This window comes from Oratosquilla oratoria, chromosome 18 (genome assembly GCF_046742065.1).
Source record: "Oratosquilla oratoria isolate Oo_2021 chromosome 18, ASM4674206v1, whole genome shotgun sequence".
Lineage (NCBI taxonomy): Eukaryota > Metazoa > Arthropoda > Malacostraca > Stomatopoda > Squillidae > Oratosquilla > Oratosquilla oratoria.
The window spans coordinates 56,861,800-56,881,546 of record NC_134794.1 but is presented as its reverse complement, the minus strand read 5'-3'; the positions used below and the strand labels follow the sequence as shown (position 1 = coordinate 56,881,546).

Genomic DNA, 19,747 nt, shown 5'->3' with positions numbered 1-19,747 from the left:
GGTTATATATGAACTTATATCCTGGATTGGGAGTGACTGCAATCTACAATCTAATATCTCCCATTGTACATAGCTAATGCCACCAACTAAGCATGGTAACATTTGAATCACGCTTTTATTCACTTCAATCTTGTAACTTTAATGGAACAAATCACTAAATGCAGTGAAGTCTTTCAAATAATAAAATCTGTCCATTGTGAAGCTTCATTTGTGGGCCCCTAAGATCATAAGTCCTGCATACTACAGGTAACAACCATTGCTAAGAGCCACAGAGAAGTGTGGGATTCAAGCCCACAATTAAGTGGATGCGAGAACAGCACTCTCCCAATTACACATCATGGAGAGGAGCCAACTATTTCTAAAACAGTGGGTAAAGAAAAACCAAGGTGTGTCAAATGTCAAAATTTATGTTTTTAAGAAAAATCAACAAGAACAATGCCAGGGAAGAAGGCAAACAATATGGGGGTACAACATCATCTAACAAGCCCCTTCACCTTGCTAGACATTTTCTTTGTCATGTTAAAAAAGAACAACTGTAAGATGAAATTGATTAGCTGCAATATGCTTTGGAGAAATATGGATAATAATTGTCAGGCCTGGGAATTTTGCTTAATACCATTTCAATGCTCAACAAGATTCCTGAAGAAATTCCTTTTTACACGAATTGAGACTCCTGCAGTGTTTACAAAAATATATAATATTTTCTTTAAACAATTTAAATAATTCTAAAACCACATAATTCTGGTGCTGAGAATTCGACTACATGGTGGTTTGCATAAATTTTGAAATGCTCTTCTTCCCTGATGTGACGTGCTCAGTACAGTTTCTTGTATGGGCCCAAGTTAGCTTTCGGACGTTGTTTCTTGGCCTGTAAATTTGGGCCATTTTTCTTTTACTTCCTCCCAAGTTAATTTACCATTTGCCAACTTGCTGACTGTTTCAGGAACGACATCCATCTAAAGAAAACAAGGGTACACATTAATGAGGATTATTTTAGGATGGCAGTAAACCCAACATCCAGTGAGCAATTGATGAATTACACACAGGCATATATTGAACAATTTATGCCTAACAGAGGACATTTTACATATTCAATTATAGGCTATGAGAGTTATAGGTATATCTTAAGTTTTTGGTTTAATGTTGAGAAACTGCACCAAGGATGGTACCCCTTTACAGTACTTTGTAAAATGAAACTTAATGAACCATTTCCTTGGTCCAATTTGTTGTGGAAGGGTTCAACCTGCTGCCCCCCCCCTCCTTTATTTCTATTTTATTTATTTTTTTAATATAAATATATTAAAATATCTAAGTCTATCAATATCCCAAGAACTTTTTCCCCTTTACATGGAAGGTAGCCAAGTCAAAGGTGTATTCCTACTCCCACCATTCCACTATCCTCCACCACCCTTTCCTCCCTCTCACCTTAGTTCCTCCTGGATAACAGGTCATCCCTGCATCTTGCCCACTGCCCTGGGTCCGAGGCAATGTAGCAAGACACAGTACACCCACAGCAAAATCACCTAAGTATTCATTTGAAATTATTCAACAATCTATACAGGGAATAGGCTGGATAGAGTGAGAAATGAGGAGAACAAGGGTGAAAAGAGAATCGAGAGATAGGTTGACAAAAGATTATTGGGATGGTTTGGACACATGGGAGAGAAAAAAAAAATGTGAAAGGCAGGTGGAGGGGGTGACCAAGGATGAGATGGATGGATGGGGTAAAATGGGGATTGGGAAAGTGGAGAATGTCTGTTGAGGAAGGAAGGGAGGAGACAGAAGATAGGGGTGAGTGGAGAATGGTTGTGTATGGATGATGCTGTGATGCATGGAAGGGAATAGATGGGGGGAGGGGTATGTGTGAATGATATTTTGAAACACCCTAAAGGAATTTCTCCCCACCTCTTTTTCTTTACGAGGGGAGGGGTCATTGATTAAACATGTCTTGCTGTATTGCTTCTGACTTGGAGCAGTGGGTGAGGTGCAGGGATGACCTGTCATCCGGGAGGAGCCAAGAGGAGAGGGAGGGGGGATGAAATGGGTGGGAGGGATTTATGCCTTTGACTTTGGCTACCTCCCTTATAACGGGGGAAAGCCCTTGGTATATGTATGTATATGGTTTCTCTTATGGGGCTTCTTCTGCGATGAATAAAATCACCAAGTGTTTACTTGAATATGACCTGTCTAAGTAGTGATGGATGCGCTGAATGGCCTACCGGCTCCAGCGCTTGGCCTTCAAGCCAAAAATTTCATAAATCAATCAAAGTGGTGATGAGCACTAATGGATTAACCTTAGTTCCTCTGTTCATATTAAAGCATCATCAGCAAATAAATAGCTTTAACTATTTGTTCAATTTATCATGTCATTAACATATGATAAGAACATTAATGATGCCACTGCCTGTGGGACTTCATTAATTACTTCCCTCCAATCAAATAATCTATACTCAACAAGTAAAATTCTATATACCGTACAAAATGTTAATCACTATTTACCTATGTAATCATCAAAACTTACCGATATTCGCACTTGATCAGTTGAGTCCCGCTCTCGAAGAGTGACAGTATGAGGTTTATTATTGACAGTGTCAAAATCAATAGTGACGCCAAAGGGAATGGCAATCTCATCTGTCCTAGCGTATCGTCGGCCGATGGAACCAGTCGAATCGTCAACACGGACTAAGAGATTCAGTTCTGTTAAGGCATTGGCTGAAAAAACAAAATCATGAAATAAATATTGTTATATCATTACTTTACTTTTATCTTTTCTTTTTCTTTTTTTTACTTGTATCCTGTAAGATTGTCTGAAAGATAATTGGAAGATTACTTTCTACACAGATGCATACATTTATGGAACGAGTTGGCTTAAAAGAACCCCATAATCACAGCTCTGACACTATGCACTACAACTAAGTAAATATATACCACCAAACTCCTGTATTGCCTACATATTTATGCCAATTAACCGCCATGGAATTATGTTTCAGCTTTTGTCTGCACTGCTCTTCATGTAAACACTACCTTGACTCACCTAGGTGTTGAGTGAATGGTATGAATTCCTGGTTACTGGAGAGTGGCAAAACGGACACTTTGATTGGCGACACCAAAGGTGGCAATGAGAAATAGGTCCGTTTTTCATCACCTTCTCGCATCCTATGTACAAATACGTGGAGAGTATTCATAACTAAAATACACATTAATAATGCATGTACAAATACAAATAAATTATCAATCTTTATATAATGGATATCCATACAATTCCTGCTTTGACCTACCTGAAGGAATGTTCCAAAAGGGAATAGAAAACACGACCAACCCCAAAGGAGGGCTCGATTACACTGGGGATCACTTCCTCTACGTGCACCTTCTTCTGTTCCCTCTTTACGGATGGCACCATTGCACGAGTTAGTGTGAAGCCTGCAACCTGCGTTGGTGGTAAAAATGTATGCAAATCAGTCGAATTTAAAGAATTTTTTGTCTTTGTTAATATTTATCCATTTTAATCTTATTTTTATTCTATTTTCATCCAGGAGGGGTTGAGAAGGGAGGGAGGGGTGGTGGATGGGAGTGGAGTATGTGGGGATAAAATGGGTGGGAAAGGATTTACGCCTTTGACTTAGGCTACCTCCCATGTAAGGAGGAAAAATGGTATATGTATGTATTTTGTGTTTATTTTTCTATGGGTTCTGGGAAGAAACGTAGATACAAACTACAGTATCACCATCCATGTAAAGTAAATTGTAGTCCAATGTACTTCTAGCACTAAATCACTGTTATGATAGATGCATCATCAACACCCACCTTGAACTCTCCATCTTGATTCAGTTTCTGGTCCATGGCCAAGACCTCCTCACTACTCATGGCAGCCAAAGCTTCCTGAATAACCTTTGCATCTTTCTTGAAAGTTTTACCAATGCTACCTTTGTCAGGCTGAGGCGTCACCTGGTCCACCATCCGAGGTTCCTTCAGTGGACGCTCCACACATAGCTTTGTACCTGTTGAAGGAAGATGGTACTCAGTCATTTGATTCTTTAGATCTACAGCAGGAGTCGCCAAACTTTTTTCACAGCAGGCCAGATAACTGAGAAAATGTCATACGCCACAAAACCATATTGTTTATTTATACAATGAATATTCCACCTTTTTTTTCTCCCCCCATCCCCTGGATTCAGCCCATGGTCTGTAGTTTGGTGACCCCTTGATCTACAGGGAGGACCCTGGGCCACCCATACCTTGACCACTGATGGCCACTTACATGATGTGGTCCTACAAAACATATATCAGGATCATCTCTCTGACGTCTATCTTTAAAGCCTGTTAATCCATCACCTGGAGGTGTGGCCCCAACAGGCTGGCACTCCGTCTATACCTAAGATCTCTCTCGATCAATGTTTCCATTATTTAATACCAGGAGAGCTGACAGCTGGTGACTGCACCCCACCTTGAACATGATAAGGTCCTGTTCTTTACAAAGCATACAAAGCCCCTGAGATCAACATGCGCAGAAATAATCCAGCCTTACCTTGACACACTCAACACATGGTTCATCACAAACAGACTCAAAATAGCTCCAACCAAATCTACAGCAACACTTCTCACCAACTGGACAAAAGAACACAAATACATACCTCATCTCTACATCAACAACACTCTAATACCACACACAAACACACCGAAAATTCTTGGTGTAACATACGATACATCCATGTCTTTCAAACAACACCTCACAAACATAAAAAACAAATGCACACCTAGACTTAACGCACTTAAGTCAATCACTGGAACAACATTTGGACAAAACAAAGAAACTAATATAACAATATACAAACAATGTATACGCTCAGTGATGAATTATGCGAGTCCTGCATGGGCTCCTAATCTCAGTGAGACACACCACAACACCCTTCAAATCATACAAAACAAAGCCCTAAAAACAATTACAGGCTGCACAAATACATCACCTACAGACCATTTACACCATGAAACAAAAGTCCTCAAAGTCAAGGAACACCTCGACATGAGAGGCACACAAACACTTGCTGCAGCCACCACAAACACATCACACCCGTTACACTACATAGCAGAACACCCACACACACCAAGAAACATTAAAACTACACCCAAAGACCTTTATTACACAAAGATACTCTCTTCTCTTCCTCCACAACCACCAAATACCAGCCTCCGGAAACATATTCATAATCATATCACTCACCGCTCCATTAACACACTGAAAGACAACACACTGCTGCATGCCAGACCCCCTGATATCCACCCTTCTGAATCCTCTCTCCCACGTAAGGACAGAGTCCACTTGGCCAGACTGCGATGCGGTCACCACCCAGCACTTCTAAGCTACCAGAGGAGGCTGGACGACCGTGTTGTGAACAGCTGCCCAGGATGTAACACTTCACCCCATACCATACAACACATAATGGAAGACTGCATTATACACAATCATGCACGCAAACAACACAACATACACTCTATAAAGGATTTGTGGGAAAACCCAGTCTCGGCTGTGGCCTTCCTTGGGGAGACGGGACTGCTCGGACAGACAGTCTAGGGAACGACAACAACAACAACAACAACATGCACAGCTGCCAAAGAGTACATCTACTCACATTGAGGTTTTAGGGGTAGTCAATAAACTAACATTCCCCAAAACTTTTCATTACTCAAAAACAAGATGGGAGGAGGGTGGAGAGGAGTGGAATATATAGAAAATGGAATGGGTGGGAGTGGTTTCTATGCCCTTTTTCTTTTTGGCTACCCCCCCATGTAGGGGGGAAAAAGCCTTTGGTATATGTATGTAAAAACCACATTGCTATCCTTACTTGACCCCTTGGTGTGCTGGGTTAGATCATAAGCACTCCGATCGGCACAGCCAACACACTCGATCCAGCCGTACGAGGTAAGGCACTCTGCATCCCAGCAATCACAGGCATAATGAGCCATCTCATTACTAAGATGCTGACGGAACCTCAACTTCTTGAAGTTGATGCCAATCTTAAGCAGGTACTGTTGAATTCTTGCCATGTAATACCCCAGGGTTTCATTGGCCACCAAACCCTGTAAAAAGGAAGAAAATGGAGTCAACTTCATTTATGCACTACATTATTGTTAAAATGTGAATACTAAGGCAATCTTAAATCAATCTTTAAAAACAGGAAAAAAAAATAAAATTATATGGCAGAAGCTGGTCATAGGATGCCAGGTATTAAACAAAGCTTTAGATTCTCAAAAACAATACAGATTGAGAAACATAAGTTGAGATATCAAGAGTTCTTCTACCAGAAACCAGATACGAAGCACGGTCACAGCAGTATTTACTTATGAAAAGGTTTCAGAGGTGAAATCATAACAGTAATGCTGGAATTTTGTTTCCATCCTATAAAAAGCCTCAAAGCTCTTCACCAGTCTTAGAAGGGATTTTCATGGAAAGGGTGGTTTGGGCTGTTATGATTGGTGTGGGCATATTTGTTGACATTTAAAATCTAAGGTGAATCTAACAAGACATGTTTGGCATTAGGGTTACAGGCTCTATGGAGATATATCGCTGATGTATGACAAACATATGTTAACAAGCATAAAGAGCCCACATTTAAAGTGCTGGAGTATCAATGTGCAATTTCAGTGTTAACACAAAGTAGTGAATATATACAATCAAACATGATTTAGTTTAATTTCACAAACTCCCCCTATTAGGAGACAAAGATGGTGCCCCTCACATATATAATATATACCAAAAGGCCACTTCAACCTGCTTATAAGGGAGGTGACCAGACAAGGCATTCCCCCATCCCACACCTACTAAACACTCAATTGCTTTCCCTGAGTCAGAGACAATACAACAACACACACAGTGAATAACTGCAGATAGGCAGTACCAACAATTCAAGCCAAAAATCTTTTGGCTCATGAAATAAATCAAGATAATGAATGTGTTGTTTATGGTACAATGTAGTGCAAAATTTATATATTACATATAGTATCTACCAAAAACCCCTTCCTCCTTATAACGGGTGGCTGAATCAATGCAAACACGTGTTTTATACAAGTTAAAGTCCATTCAATGACCTCTCCCATCTCAGCATTTTGTGGATGAAGGGCCATCCCTGTCTCCTGTCACATAGCTCAGGTCTGAGGCAGTGCAACAAGAAAACACTTCCACTGCATGGCCCAAGACCCTGAGCTTGTTTACCACTGGGTGCTTCATTATATGGTGGCCCCCCCACCCTTCCTCGTCCATACAAGATACTTTATGGAACCAATGAGAACAATATACTTTTTGGGCTGCATCATCCCTTTATCCAATCACTCCTATCTCTCGCACTCCTTCCCTGCTAAACAGACATTTTCTGTGCCTCCAAAACCCCGTTCTCCCTATCCAATGAGGTCTTTTTTTATTTACATAAAACATAGGCATGCATCAACCCTTCACATACAAAAAAATGGGTGAGTTAAACTCCCTGACAGTCACTGTTTTAAAGTTAAATGTGCAACAGCAACCCCAAAGACCTTTTCAACTTCAGGCACAATTTTTACATCTAGTTCCGATTCATGCCAGACAATTCAGCTATGGGGTCACCCCACGACTGAAGATGTTAAAACTATCTAAATTCCCTTTGACTGATGGGTACTGTACATCACTTAAAAGTTCATTACATAACATTTCACACCGATTCAGTCATGGGGCAACTCCTTGACTGAAGGGGTTCAACTAAACAAAATGCAAGACCCTCCTCCACCTTAGTTCGGCCGCCTGTAAGCTCCACTAGAGTTCTGCTCTCCCCAGGTACAGCCTTCCTCTCCTCTTCCGTGTAGGAACCTATGTGGTTGTACCACCGCAACGCATGGGGCAAAAAGGACGAAGGAGGACCCTTCAATGCCCTGAAGACAGTGAAGTCATCCTGGCTGAGAACCGACCCGTGGATGTAGCTTCGTTCTTGGAGGAGGAGGTTCAGAGCATCCAGGTCACTGGGGGTCCTCAGTAACCCGAGACTCCTGACACCATACTGAAGAAAACAACTGTGAGGTCTCAAACACCCCCAGATATCTCCATTCACACAAGTAAACAACCTTTTTTCTTCAGTTACGTATGTTCAGTCTAAAGTAATCTATACGTGCCCTGTCCACAGTCTCCCCCACTCCCACACTTTTTTATCCACTGAGAGGGATACAAGAACACACATGAATACATAGAGAGTGGGAGTGAGATAAGAGATTCTAACAAGTATAAAAATCTGTAGTCCAAGTCCCCCCATCCATCTTGAAACCCTAAAATTCCCCGTTGTTCAAGAACCCTCACCTAATACAGAATAAAATTGTCCAGGATTAGCCAAACCAGTCTTAACCTAATAGCTCTGGTGGCATCCAATACACTGAAATAAATCTGTCTTCTCTAGAATGCTGTATACTGAGTGCATCACTATAACATATACCAAAAGGCCCCTTCTCACTTGTAATGGGGGTGACCTAACCCACATACATTCACCCTTCACCCATCCAACGCCCATTTGCTGTTCCTTTTATCTTAGCTCTTTGTGGATGAGGGGTCATCCCTACAGCAAGACATAACACCTCTGCTGATTTGTCTACATTTATATGGTTTGGTGAGATCAACTCAGAGAGGTTGTCTTCACTCTAACATTTCAGTCTTCTCTGGCTTACAAATAAAAAGCAACCACCGAGGAAGAATCAGGGGGTTGCCAGATTTATACAGGTACAAGTAGGCTGTTGCCATATCATACATTATTTCCTTAATCTACTTGTACAATGCATGGACTGCATCTGGACTTTCAGTATCCAAGCATGGAATATATCTACATAAGAATCTAGAGGTTGCATAGATCAGATTTTTGTGGTAAGACAGATATGTGAGAAAGCTATAGGAAAAGGTAAGGATGTTTTTTTGGTCTCATGGATTTGGAAATGGCTTATGACAGGGTAGACAGGAAGTCACTGTGGGAGATATTGCAGATATATGGGATAGGAGGAAAGTTTTTAGGAGCTGTCAAGAGTTTTTACAAGAGTAGTGGAGTATATGTCAGGATTAGAAATGGAGAGAGTGAGTGGTTACAGGTAAAGGTGGGACTTCATCAGGGATGTGTTAGGTCATCTTGGCTGTTCAATTTATACATGGATGGGGTGGTGTAAGAGGTAAATGCAAGGGTGGTGGGTCAGGGATTGAAGATGGTTAAAGAAAATGGAGAAAAGTGGGAGATAAGCCAGCTATTTGCTGACGACACTGTGCTTGTAGCAGGATCAGAGGAGGGGTTTTGGAAGTTAGTGACAGTTTGGAAAAGTGTGTGAAAGAAGGAAGTTGAAGATAAATGTGGGTAAAAGTAAGGTGATGAGATGCACAAGGGGTGAAAGTGGCAGCTGACTGGAAGTGAGTCTTAAGGGAGAAAGACTGGAGGAAGTGGATAATTTTAGATACTTGGGTGAGAATGTGGCAGGAAAGGGAGGAGTGGAGGTAGAATGTAGATTGAGAGAAGCAAGTAAATGCCTTGGTGGATTAAAAAATCCCTGCACAATAGAGAATCCATTCGGCGTTGTCTGGAGACATGGAGTTGCTTCTCACTCCATATGCAAGCGTGCACATGTGCATGCTAGACATCTAAAGGGGTTGACTCTCTTTCAGTCATCTTGCAACACCTCCACAGCTGGGACCAACAGTCGAAGTTGGTCCCAATCCAATGTTTCATTATATGGCAACACTCCTCCCTCATCTACTCAAGGATTTATTGAGGAGACAAGAAGAAATCCCTTCAGGACAAAACAATTTACCATCTCTTCACAATTACTTTCCACTCACACCTATCTCTTCCCCACTCCCTTCCCTGCTCCACAGGCATTCTCCTTATCCCTAAGGTCCCCTTTACCCCATCCATCCATCACAATCTCAGCCTTTCTTTTCCCTTCAAATTCACTTCTGACTTCCTAAATCTTTGCTACTCGTTCTTCATTCATTCTTTCTATATACCCAAACCATCTCGTTATTCTTTCATCAACTGGACAATTTTAAGTTTAAGAATGAAATAGACAAGAACTGGTTTACCAACTGAGAAGTTTTTGAATAGAAGAGACTTTGTAACAAGGTAGTGAACACAGAAATAATTGGTCATTTTAAGAGAAGAATTAACTTTATGGATAGGGAAGACAGGTGGTATGGGACACAGAACTGCCTAGTGTAGGCATTAGGGTCTCTTGCAGTCTCCACCATTCTTATGATCCTATGTAGCCCTCTGCTAGCTCCTTCCGTCCCACCATCTGCCTCATCTCCTCACTTTACTACCTCTCTTTACTGCATCAGACTATCTTCACAGCACAACACTTCACCTACAAACGAAAGTGCTCATTATCAGCTACAAAGAACAATGCTTACAAAACTAAAAGCATGGTGCTCTGTGGAAGAAACACTAATATTTTGGCACAAAACTACAAACTGGAAATTTTTTGAGGTTTCTGACACACACAGATTTGGAAGACACAAAGCTGCAAAACTTGATGCACTAAAAAAAAAAAAAAAAAAAAAAAAAAAAAAAAGTAACTTCAACAGTGGTTCTGTCTTCGAGGAACTCGACCCGGAGACTCGAGTTCGGAACCTGGTGATTCGAGTTCAGGGTTCCGAGTGAGGTCGAATCTCTCTTGGAAATGGCAGGATCCCGGGACCTCAAAAAACATAACTGCACTAAAAGAGCCCAAGACCCAAAGATGGCCAATTACCTACGAGCTACTGGAGTTCACCAAGACGAACCAAGAGGATACCACAAGAAAGTAGTTTTGTATGTCGCTCGCTGGCTGGGCAGGTTAGAGCATCGCTACTTGCGGCAGAGGTCGAGGTGACAGTGGTTCGAGCTCTGCGAGTTGGACCAAAACCATGGTTCATTTAATCCCATGCTACAAAGTCCTCTGTAAGGGGCACTGCTGTGGCCTCCTGACAGGGGAATCTGCAACATTAAACTGAATCGCCCCTGTCACATTGTCCCAAATTTAATCCTTCCCTATTAACAACTTTCCTTATTGCTTATCATAAAAAAAGCAGAGACCACCAATGGGCGCATGTAGTGGTTCTGTGAGGACATGAGAGTAAATCATCTCCCTGCTCCCCATCTTCAAGAACCTCTACCTTGTTCTGGAGGGGCAGCACTAAAACGCCGACACTTGGTCTCCAGACCTGGCCCAAGATCTCTAACAGCTTTGACTGCATTCTTCCATCTTTTCACGTCAGGAGAACCAATCACTAGAAACAACTCCCCTCCTACTGTTTTCTTAAGACAGTAACACTGAAAGACTCCCACAGTGATAACACTCAAGTTCAAAGTTTCTTTCCAGAGAGATCTGTGGGAGGGACCATAGACTGCCAGCCACTGCTGCAGCTCTCCTGTCAATGAAACTCAAGATAACAATTGTCACTAACACCAGGCAGCATGTTCATCTTTTCCTTCTTATTCCAGTCTTAAGTTTGATCAGTCTTGTATATACTCGTATGTATACATCAATGACATTTTTCCCCTGGTATCGAGAATGCCCAAAACAGAACAAGCTTTTGTTCTACATAACTTTTTGTTCACAACAGAACCCAGAACCCCCCACAAAGTGCTAAGATGGGAATCAATTCTGGATGGGTGTGGAAAGTGTGTATGCTTTGTTCCAGCCACTCCCTTTCTATGTGGTGAAAAGACCCTCTGGTATATACATAAAACCAGACAACTCAATTCAGTTGTGGGTGGCCCTTGTACTGCACAAATAATTTTGCCTGAAGTGAGTAAATTACTGTATCACTGAAGAATTAAATTAACTGTATTTCTCGTACCATAGCACTTTTCAAACAGACATCAATACTGTCATTCCTCAATAGAAAAACAATCACATGACTTACCCCTCTAACAGCCTCTCCAATGGTCATGCGCTGTGCTGGCTGACCATCCATCTGGGAACATCCCGAGTAGAGGGTCATCACAGTGTCGCTCACCTAGAACAAACAACTGGTCAGAGCCTGCTGAAGGATCAACTAAAACAAAGATAAACTAAAGTGTGTCTTCTGCAAGAGAGACTTGGGGCAACAGACTGACTGCTAAACTAAAACAGTTGTTGAATTGAAGCCCAAATGCTGTGCTTGAGTTGATTAAAATCATTTTAAGTTTGCCCGAATGAAATCCAGGATATATCACTCAATTGAAAAAAAAACTCATTTCAATGCCTATGTTGGAGAGATGTTACCTTTTTAGAATGAAATCAATGGGCATAAAATAGTATTAAGAAATCTTTCCTTAGTGATGTTATTAAATTGATTCGAAATGTTTGATGTTAGCCAATAAAAATGTACAGTTCCAGCAAATGATAGTAGAAGTGCCCACCAGGTATTGCAAAGAGATTAAACACCGATTATTGTCAACCTTTACCTGAGCAAATTTGGGATGATCCTTGTTCTCTGGGTCACAGAAATGTTCAATCTCGGCCATTGTGAATTCTCGCACACGCAGCAGCCCTGACCGAGGAGAGATCTCATTCCGGTATGAATTGCCCACCTGCAAAACCATAACATAAATCATAATGAGTCATTATGACTGGAGGAGGAATGAGTTCCATTTGTGAGACATACATATACCAAAGGCTTTTTCCCTCTACATGGGGGGTAGCCAAAAAGAAAAAGGCATAGAAACCACTCCCACCCATTCCATTTCCTATATATTCCACTCCCCTCCACCCTCCACCACAAACACACACACAGAGCTGCTCACCTGAGCACACGCAAATGGCAGTTTTCCTTGGTTGTACTCCAGAAGTCTCTTGAAGTTGACAAAGATTCCCTGTGCAGTCTCCGGCCGTAGGAAACCCTTCAATGCACCTGAGGATAATCAAACATGACATAAATTCATACATGTATATATATTTTTTTCACAACTTAAATGTCCCACACAAGAGTGCTTAGTGTGGCATCAAAGGTATCTGTAGAAATAAAGGTCACAGTCGGTAAAACTACCACAACAATGATTTGGTTCAAGGATGCAAACTCCCCCTATTGGGAGGCACATTGCCCCCTTAGAGGACTTTGTAGAGTGGAGTTTAATGAAGCATGCCCTTGGTTCAACTCGCTGTAGCAGGGTTCGAACTGCCATAACCTCCACCTCCACCACAAGTAGCAACACCCATTCACCCATGGAGCATCCACAGCAACATTTGCCGCTATCATCTGTCTCCGTGGTATGATAAATAACATTTATCATTGTTATCATTTTATCATTGTGTGTGTTATAACTTTTGTATTTATCTATAAACTGTGCTTGTTTTGTGTAATTTAAGTTTGTTTTGGGGTAATTTTGTATCACTGGAATGGATTAATTCTATTTCCATTAATTTAAATGGGAATAATTGTTTTGTGATACAATTTTCTGACATACAACAGTGGCCATAGAACAAATTAATTTCGTAACTCAAGGTATCGCTGTAGTAATAATAATAATAATTAAAATAATCCATCTTTAAAGGTAGGTAGCCAAGTCAACCAGAATCCATTCCACTCCCATCCACCACCCTCGATACCATCTTAGCTTAGTTCACCCCCCCCACTTCCTGGGTCACAAGCAATGCAGCAAGACACAGCACTATACAATAATAATAACTTAAAAATAAAATTTCTCTTATCTTCCATGCTCTAACTATACACACCTACATAAATGTTTATCAAAATGCATTTTCCCCTAGATACGGGGGCTAACAAAATCAAAAGACAAACCCACCCCACACTTATCCAAACCTATTCATCATATCTCTCATCCCTTGATTACTGATGAGGGCGACTTAATACAAACTCTTCTGGGTCAAACATAAACTCACCTGAGGGTCCAATGGTTATGGGAAACATGAGGTTAAACTCAACAGCATCTGTGAGGTCATTATTTGTAATGGGTGACTTCATGTCGTATTTTTTCACTAGGTCATTCATCTCTTCCTGTAAAGAAAGAAGAAATTAATCTCCAAACAATTACAATCTGGTGGTAGCTGGCTGTTACTCATGAGATGTAGGTCTCCATCAAGAGAGACTTGGTGCAATGGACCGATTGATCCAATATACATTTAATCCTTTATGAACAACAGGTAAATTTGATACACTTGAGAGACTTGTCCAGCTATTCCCATTTTTTTTCCAAATCAAGAGAATTCCCATGTCCACAGAAAAGGAGAGAAAAATAATAATATATGAATAAATATTAATTACATATACCAAAGGCTTTTTTCCCTTACAAGGGAGGTAGCCAAAGTCAAAACACATTATTCCACTCCCACCCATTTCATCCCCACCTACTCCACTCCCATTCACCACCCCTCCCTCACTCTTTTCTTGGTTCCTCCTGGATGACAGGATATTCCTGTATCTCACCCATTACCCTGGGTCAGAAGCAATGTTTGTAATCATGTACAAGCTGAACAATATCACCAATGCTCATAGTACACAACTGTTAGTTACCAATAATATTCTAAACTCAAATATTTCTAAATAAGGTATTAAGTCCTCTGTACAAGCCACCATCCTAGCATCCTGATAAAGGGGAATTCATGACATTAAAATAAATAAATCAATCAATCAATAGAGCAACACCAAGTTTAACTTTCAAATATCACTATCAACCATGAATATCTTAAGACATACCATAGTCATGCCATCAAGAATATTAATTGTATGGTTCATGACATCCTTCTCTTCCTGCTTAGTCTTCTTGTCCGCAATCTTCTTCTCAAAACTCTGCTTGATCAAGTGGTCTAACCGGAAGCACTCTCCTGTTTTGACATCCTATAAAAAAAGTTCAGAATTACAAAACAACTGACAAATAATATAATATAATATAATATAATATATATATATATATATAAAAACTGTTGTAAAAAATTAATACACAACACTTTCTACTGGTAACTCCGCTTACCTTGACCACGCATTCAGCAAATTTGAATAAACACCCCTACTGTTGTAAACTACAGTATATACACACACACTTTTGACAATGCCACTTACTTTGACCATGTAATCAGCAAACTTGTCGACATGTCCTGATGCCTTCAGGACAGTTTCCGGTGTAAGAATGGAACAATTGACCTTAAGCATACGTTCTTGTATGACAAAGTGTTTGTGCCACTCAGCAAGCATGTTGTCCACAAGGTCACATCCCATTGGTCCATAATCATACTGGCCTGATGATCAAAGGTACCAGTACATCAAACATCACAACATCACAAAAGGATATAGACAAATATATCTCAACCAGTACGGGGCAACTATCGACATATAAAAAAAATGCATCTCACACTATATTAAGCTGGATAGAAGTATATACATACAACCTCATCTGCATACATACCAGTGATGCCTCCATATATCGCAAAGGAATTATCATAGAAAAACCGCCTCTTGACCAAGTCGCTCATCTTCGCTCGATCAAACGTGTCTGCCGGGCTCAATTTGAGGGTCATGTCCTCCAGTTCCTATCGACAGAAAGGGAATATCATGGATAAAATAAATTTCAAAGCTTTCAATCAATCCATTGCCTCAGATCTCTTTGGTAAGAGACCTACGACTTCTAACTAACCCACAGCAACTGTCAGACCAGCTCACAAATCATGGAAGAAATGTTGTTCTGTTGTTTGGACAAGGATAGGTGTAGGTGTTGTCAGGATCTTACGTGTGGTGATGGCATCTGGGGTAATTTGCAGCTGTGGTAAGACCTATACTGCATTTGTTTTAAATCTGCTTGGTGACCTGAATAGTGACATGCCCATGTGATTCTTGCTTGTTTGAGGGGGGGGGGAGTTTCTCTGCACCTTTTACATTCTCCTCTCTGCTCAACTTATCCCACCAACACCTTTTCCTTTTCACTTCCTTCCAAGACATTTTCATTCTTTTCAAAATTCTCCATCAAACACCTATCTATTCCATCTTTCATCTACTCTCCTCTGCAACCCCTCTCCCTGCATTTTCCTTTCATCCTCTTTATTCTGTGCCACTCGTATGGTTCCAGATTTTTTTTCTTGGCAAATGATCTTCATATGCTCACATCATTTCCTCCACCACTGCTTCACCTTTTCTCCCTCTTCAGTAGCCTTCCTATACTTCTGTTTCTCTTTTATCATTCCCTTAATACCCAAAATACTAAAGATAATAATCATCAACCTTACATAAAGAACCACCATGTGACAACAGATAAAAAAAAAAAAAAAAAAAAAAAAAAATTACGACGACGATATGGTTTCATGTCACAATTTCCCGCATATCAGGGGGCTAGTACAGTGCCCCTCACAGAGAATGGATAAAATAAATAAATAAAACTCCTCATGGGGGTTCTTTTGAGAGACTTGTTGGCAACTGCCAATTACATGCAATCATCAACCCTTCCATTATTATTTTACCTTTCCCTATATCCCCCCAAAAAATGATTGCATCAATTACCTTCTTCCTGGCTTTCAGTTCCAGAACTTCCTTCTTGACATCGATGTCTGGAGCTCCTTCCTCCTTCAACTTCCGGACTTTGTCGCCCTGGTGATTATAAAAGTTGCTCTTCAGTACCATGAGAATGGTAGATACATAATATCTATATTTCAAACTACAATGAAATAAAACAGATGAATCAAAAGCTTTCCAATTTTAGCTTATGAGAGTTCTTGCAGGTGTTCTTGATCCACAGCATTTGAGTCCTATGAACTACTTGGGATAATGTAAAGGATAAGTAAAAACAGATATTTAGAATTTAACTTTTGTCCAATAGCTCCTAACATAACCTATCGTAACCATTACACAGAAAAAAAAATTATATTTTAGGTGCAAAAATAGACGGAACTGATAAATGTGATTGTTTGATTCTGGAATAGAATCCCTAGGAGATAGTGGGAGGGCATTTTATGCTCTTTGAGTGCCAGTGAGATAATTCTTTAAGCTGTCCTTTTAAAGGACCACCAATAGGTATGTCAATAATCCCATCCTTGATGATACTACTTAACAAGAAATCATAAAAATAAAATAAAATTATCCTTGTACTGTCTATCTCACAAACGATACTACTTTAACAAGAAATCATAAAAATAAAAGAAAATGATCCTTGTACTGTCTATCTCACAAACTGAATCTGGTATATACAGATAGAAAGCATTCTTCCAAAAAGAGAAAAATCATTAAACCATTATGCACATACCCCATATCATATGTCATATGAATTTATCAAAACTAAATATAAGCTAATGGTAGCAGTTCTGATTTACTTTTCCACTCCTTCCATGCTAACTATGGCAAAATGAATTACCAACAATCCTGCACATGATAATGATACTCAAATGAAGGTAAGATCAAATATGATTATTTGGTGATAAATAATTTGCTGGCAATTCATTTTCCCATCAAGATATGTGAAGATTCTGAAAAGGACCACAACAACCATCATTACTTCTAAAATGTAGCCAAAACTGTTCTAAAAACGTCCAAAATACAAACTGTAGGAAAAGTTTGTGTAAATTGAATACGACTACTGTGACAAGTAAGAAATTTGTGCTAATAAAATTAGTCTCACATCTTATAGAAATAACTTATGTTGGCATGCTCAGTAAAACTGGGATTTATATATATTCATGTTTACCTGTTCTTTAACTTTAGCTCTGTAGGGCAGCAGCTGTTTTTCAATTTCAGGATCCATCTCTGCTAGTAATGTTGCAGACTGCAACTTAATTTTTCGTTCTCTATTGTACTTTTTTGATCCCCACTTTGGTTCGTTTCCCTTGTAATGTGTGGCAGTGGTACAAAACCCTCGTATGACTAAGGTGAAGGGGCTTGTTTTTGCGCCAGTGCTCACTGCCCTGCTAGCTGCACTGAACAACCTGGCGAAAGGACTCATGTGTGGCAACGCGAGATCACGAATCAGTGAATGTTCTGAAATGGGGTTTAGGTAAAATTGACTAATAAACATGCCAGAGATTAAATATGTATGTACATTTGTAATAACACAAAAATAGATAGGAGGATAAACATGTGGTAAGAGTTATATATATTTCCTCTTCACATTTATAGGTCATTTAATAAGTACCTTTTTTCTGACATTAGCACTTTTGTTTGGTAAACAGATTGCCGGGTGTTCTAAATACAGTAATATATTTCTGTTTATTGGTTATTTTTTCAACATTTATCCACATACGTTTATTACAATATTTCATTACTTGGGTGTATTAAATCCAAAATATAATGTATGAAATCATAGTGGTGACAATGACTACTCAACTGTATGAAAATCGTCACTAAATTATTGGTTGACGTGTAATTTTTGATTTGGCAAATTATGAATTATACAGTTTTTCCGTCAACGTTTTTTTCTAAACGACATATGCACTGCAAATAGCCAGTGAATAATACTAAAATTAGCCTCGGTACAAAAAAGAAAAACGTTAAAAGACGTTTCTAGATAGCCAATTGAATTCTACCCCCTTCCTGGATGATGCAACTTAACAGAAATCTTTCATGATTTGCAATACCTACTTCGCTGGAATTACATTGCATTTTTCAGATAGGTTGCGTGTTCAGTGTTTGCCACGTAGTCAGGTGAAAGTAATATTATTATTATTAAGTCTGTGGGGGTGTTAAATAAACATACTAGTTTTATCACACTTTATTAATATTTGACTATTTGTCAAGAATCAATAAAAAAAAAAAGTCGGTAAGCGACACATGCACATATATCGATCAAAACATCTTCGTGATGCCGTGTGCCCTCGGATCACGGAGAGATATTTCACTTTCTTAGCAAGAACGATTTTCGATAATGAATGGGAATGGTTGTATATTTGCCCCATCACAAGTAGGATTCGATGGGGCAAATATACAACTTGTATGAGACTCGAATGATTTGACATTGTGGGAGGGATCTAATTCCATGGAGGTGAAGGATATGTTTTCAACGGGGAACAATTGTAACAACTTCGTGTATTACACGGAGTCAGTAACGGATCCAGGATATATATATATATATATATATATATATATATATATATATATATATATATATATATATATATATATATATATATATATATATATATATATATATATATATATATATATTTGGGAGGCTAACCTGAATTTTGTAAATATTGACTTTTAATCAGATGTACTCTGTGACACGAATACGAATTTGAATATAAATTGAAGTATATGTTCTCAATTGATCTAGTTTCTTTCAAAATATTGGGCAAAAGTAATACTTAATCTTAACTTTTGTTAAATATACTCTCAATAATGTGTTGAATATCTCTCCAATTATTTTCACTTAAGTATTTTATCAAATGCCGGGGGGAGGGGGGTTGCTGCTTTCTGCCACGTACCATTGGATCCGCCACCGTCAAACGTCACAAATTTGAATATCATGACGAAGATTTCGTTAACAGTATTCTCAATTCCCTTAACAAAAATTTAATGTGTGTCCAATAATCGTAAAATTAAAATTCTCTTGGTTCATTATTCAGTTTCTCAACATACAAAACAAAAGAAATTTTATATTTGGAGAATCACAAAACAAAAGAGAGCAGCCGAAATTCAAGATGTATATAATATCATGCATTTTTTACCAAAATTACTAGTTCAAACTAAACTTTCATAGCCAGAATTTCAGAACAAAACTTGTACATATAGTCATACATATACCTACAGGTATGTAAATATTATAATATATATATATATATATATATATATATACATATATATATATAT

The 19,747-nt window shown here is 39.3% G+C and overlaps 1 protein-coding gene across 2 annotated transcripts; it reads right to left on the bottom strand.

Moving 5' to 3' along the window:
• Positions 1-387: 387 nt before the first annotated feature.
• Positions 388-17,920, bottom strand: GlyRS (glycine--tRNA ligase). Of its 2 annotated transcripts, XM_076202076.1 has the most exons (16): positions 17,631-17,920; positions 16,454-16,540; positions 15,369-15,492; positions 15,026-15,201; positions 14,663-14,803; positions 13,849-13,963; positions 12,753-12,859; positions 12,414-12,539; positions 11,891-11,983; positions 7,755-8,021; positions 5,841-6,075; positions 3,805-3,998; positions 3,279-3,427; positions 3,035-3,156; positions 2,522-2,712; positions 388-956 (listed from the first exon to the last, which is right to left on the bottom strand). In XM_076202076.1, exons 1-16 carry the CDS (start codon positions 17,883-17,885, stop codon positions 843-845), a joined length of 2,496 nt encoding a protein of 831 aa, XP_076058191.1. In that variant the 5' UTR covers positions 17,886-17,920; the 3' UTR covers positions 388-842. The 2 variants fall into 2 exon arrangements, with proteins under 2 accessions (XP_076058191.1, XP_076058192.1); XM_076202077.1 differs by lacking the exon at positions 7,755-8,021.
• Positions 17,921-19,747: the final 1,827 nt, after the last annotated feature.